This window comes from Sinocyclocheilus grahami, unplaced genomic scaffold (genome assembly GCF_001515645.1).
Source record: "Sinocyclocheilus grahami isolate Dianchi unplaced genomic scaffold, SAMN03320097.WGS_v1.1 scaffold602.1, whole genome shotgun sequence".
NCBI lineage: Eukaryota > Metazoa > Chordata > Actinopteri > Cypriniformes > Cyprinidae > Sinocyclocheilus > Sinocyclocheilus grahami.
The window spans coordinates 37,518-40,138 of record NW_015505781.1 but is presented as its reverse complement, the minus strand read 5'-3'; the positions used below and the strand labels follow the sequence as shown (position 1 = coordinate 40,138).

Below are 2,621 nucleotides of genomic sequence, written 5' to 3'. Positions count from 1 at the left end.
ATGCATGTATATATTTAAGAAAAATGTTATGTTTATATATTAAATATATTTATATATAATATAAAATATAAGAATCTAGATATATAAATGTATATGCATGTAAATATTTCCAAAATATATGCTGTATGTGAGTGTATCTATATTTACATAATAAATATACACAGTACACAAACACATATTATGTAAACAAAAAAAATTATTTTGGATGCAATTAATCACGATTAATCGTTTGACAGCACTAATATATATATGCATTAAATGCAAATAGCGATAGATGCCATTTACACTAAGTGCAAATAGCAATGGATTACACCAAGTGAAAATAGCATTATTTTTAGCGATATGCTATTTACACTAAGTGCAAATAGCCATAGATTTTATTTACACTATGTTAAAGGGGTCATATGATGCGATTTCAATTTTTCCTTTCTCTTTGGAGTGTTACAAGCTCTTGATGCATAAAGAAGATCTGTAAAGTTGCAAAGATTAAAGTCTCAAATCCAAAGAGATATTCTTTATAAAAGTTAAGAGTCAGCCACGCCTGCCTAAAACGTCTGGTTCTAACATGCCTCCAACATATCTACGTCACTATCTGGGAAGATTTGCATAACGCCGCCCAAATGTTCACGCAAAGAAAGAAGGCGTAACTTTTATTCTCACTGTAGTGTTGTTGCTGCCGCCGCCATGTCGTGAAGGCTCTGTGTGCTTCGTTGTGAAAGCGAAACTACTTTATTTGGCCATCCAAAAGAGGACGATATCTCTTCGTCATGCCTGGAGCTGATCCATGCTGGTCGCTGAGGAAATACTTCAACTTCGCGCTGTCGATCGCCAGATCGGCTTTCACCATGGACGAAGCGGAGTCCAGCCCGGGGTCGTCACATGTGGTTGCCGTACGCATCACAATATGGGAAGGGACTTAACATTTCCATCACACGCTGGAGGAATTCGGCCAATCACAACGCACTGGATAGCTGGCCAATCAGAGCACACCTCGCTTTTTCAGACTGATGAGCTTTGTAAAAATCGACGCGTTTCAGAAAGACGGGGCATAGAGGAGAAACAATAATGTACAGTATGTGGAAAAGAATGTGTTTTTTGAACCTTAAACCACATAAACACATTTAATTACACCAAATACACAAAATAATGTTATTTTTAGCAGCATCATATGACCCCTTTAAAATAGCAGGATTTTCTGCTATTTATACTACTTGTTGCAATTAGTGCCAATTATCTACACTTCAGTGTTGTAGTACATTACAAAACAGTATGCAATAACAACGTACTGAGTGTAAATTATCATTTTAATTCAAATTATTAAATGGATGCAATAAAGCCCTCGCTACACCTACCCTAACCCTACCCGATACTTTTTCTTGTGAATGCACCCCTCACACCCAGCCTAGTAAAACCCTATAGACATCCAAGTCCTCGTAACCTCTGAATGACCCCTGCACCAGACACACCGGTTAATGGCTGATTTGTGTTGCTCCTTTAAGCTTATACTGAGTGCACAAACTAACTCAACTACAAAAGGCATTTTAATGTGGTGAAGCTTTGAAAATGTGTTTCTTTTTTTTCTGACATCCAAAGGTCTTTTTGTTATGTTTTTCAGATCTCTGCAGATTGGGAGAGAGCTTCACTGAGGCCCAGCAGTCAGCCTAGCAGTGTTTTCAAACAGAGTCGTCAGGACGAGACCTACATCACAGAAGGAGGGTTCATCAACACTAATCTGGTGCAGGATGAGGAGTCACAGGAGTTTGATGACCTCATATTTGCCTTAAAAACTGGTAAGCCCCTTTCTTCCAAAAATGTACCTACAGTGGGTACGGAAAGTATTCAGACCCCCTTAAATGTTTCACTCTTTGTTATATTGCAGCCATTTGCTAAAATCATTTAAGTTAATTTTTTTTCCTCATTAATGTACACACAGCACTAAATCCCTACAGGTCTTTAGCAATTATAATAATACCTGAGAACTTTTTTTTGATGAATACTAGTTGTGTTTTTTTTTTTGGAAGTTCACAAAATTTGAGAATAATGTTTTACCTACAAACAGGTTCTGGCCTTAATGTGAGTGACAGCGAGTCAGTCCACGGCAGTCATGATGGAGGTAGTGTGGCTAACTCTCAAATCGTAGAGCTGCGGCGGATTCCTATCGCAGACACACATCTCTAACCTCACTATTTTTTGTACTGAAAGTTGTAAAATAAAAACAATACTGGCCAGACTGCCACTCAATCTACATGACATTTCCATTCAAAACAATACTAAAACCTTCACAAATTAATTTAGTGATAATTATATTCACATACAGTGCCGTGAAAAGGTTTTAGCCCCCTTCCTGTTTTTTTTTTTTTTTTTGCATGTCACACTTAAAAGATTCAGATCATCAAACAAATGTTAATATTACACAAAGTTAATCCGAGTAAATACAAAATGCAGTTTTGAAATAATGATTTCATTTAAGGGAAAGAAGCTGTCCAAACCTGCCTGGCCCTACGTGAAAAAGTAATTGCCCCCTTAATCTAGTAACTAGTTGTGCCACCCTTGGCAGCAACAACTGCAATCAAGCATTTGCGATAACTGGCAATGAGTCTTTCATATCGCTGTGGATGAAT

General features: G+C 37.4%; 1 protein-coding gene across 1 annotated transcript in view; it reads left to right on the top strand.

Annotated features, from left to right (window-relative positions):
• adgrv1 (adhesion G protein-coupled receptor V1) overlaps window positions 1-2,178 on the top strand; it is a 134,206-nt gene extending 132,028 nt beyond the window's left edge. The window contains exons 86-87 of the mRNA XM_016240844.1: window positions 1,616-1,790; window positions 2,060-2,178. Coding sequence (XP_016096330.1) covers window positions 1,616-1,790; window positions 2,060-2,178 — 294 coding nt within the window. The remainder of the gene's footprint in view (window positions 1-1,615; window positions 1,791-2,059) is intronic.
• Window positions 2,179-2,621: the final 443 nt, after the last annotated feature.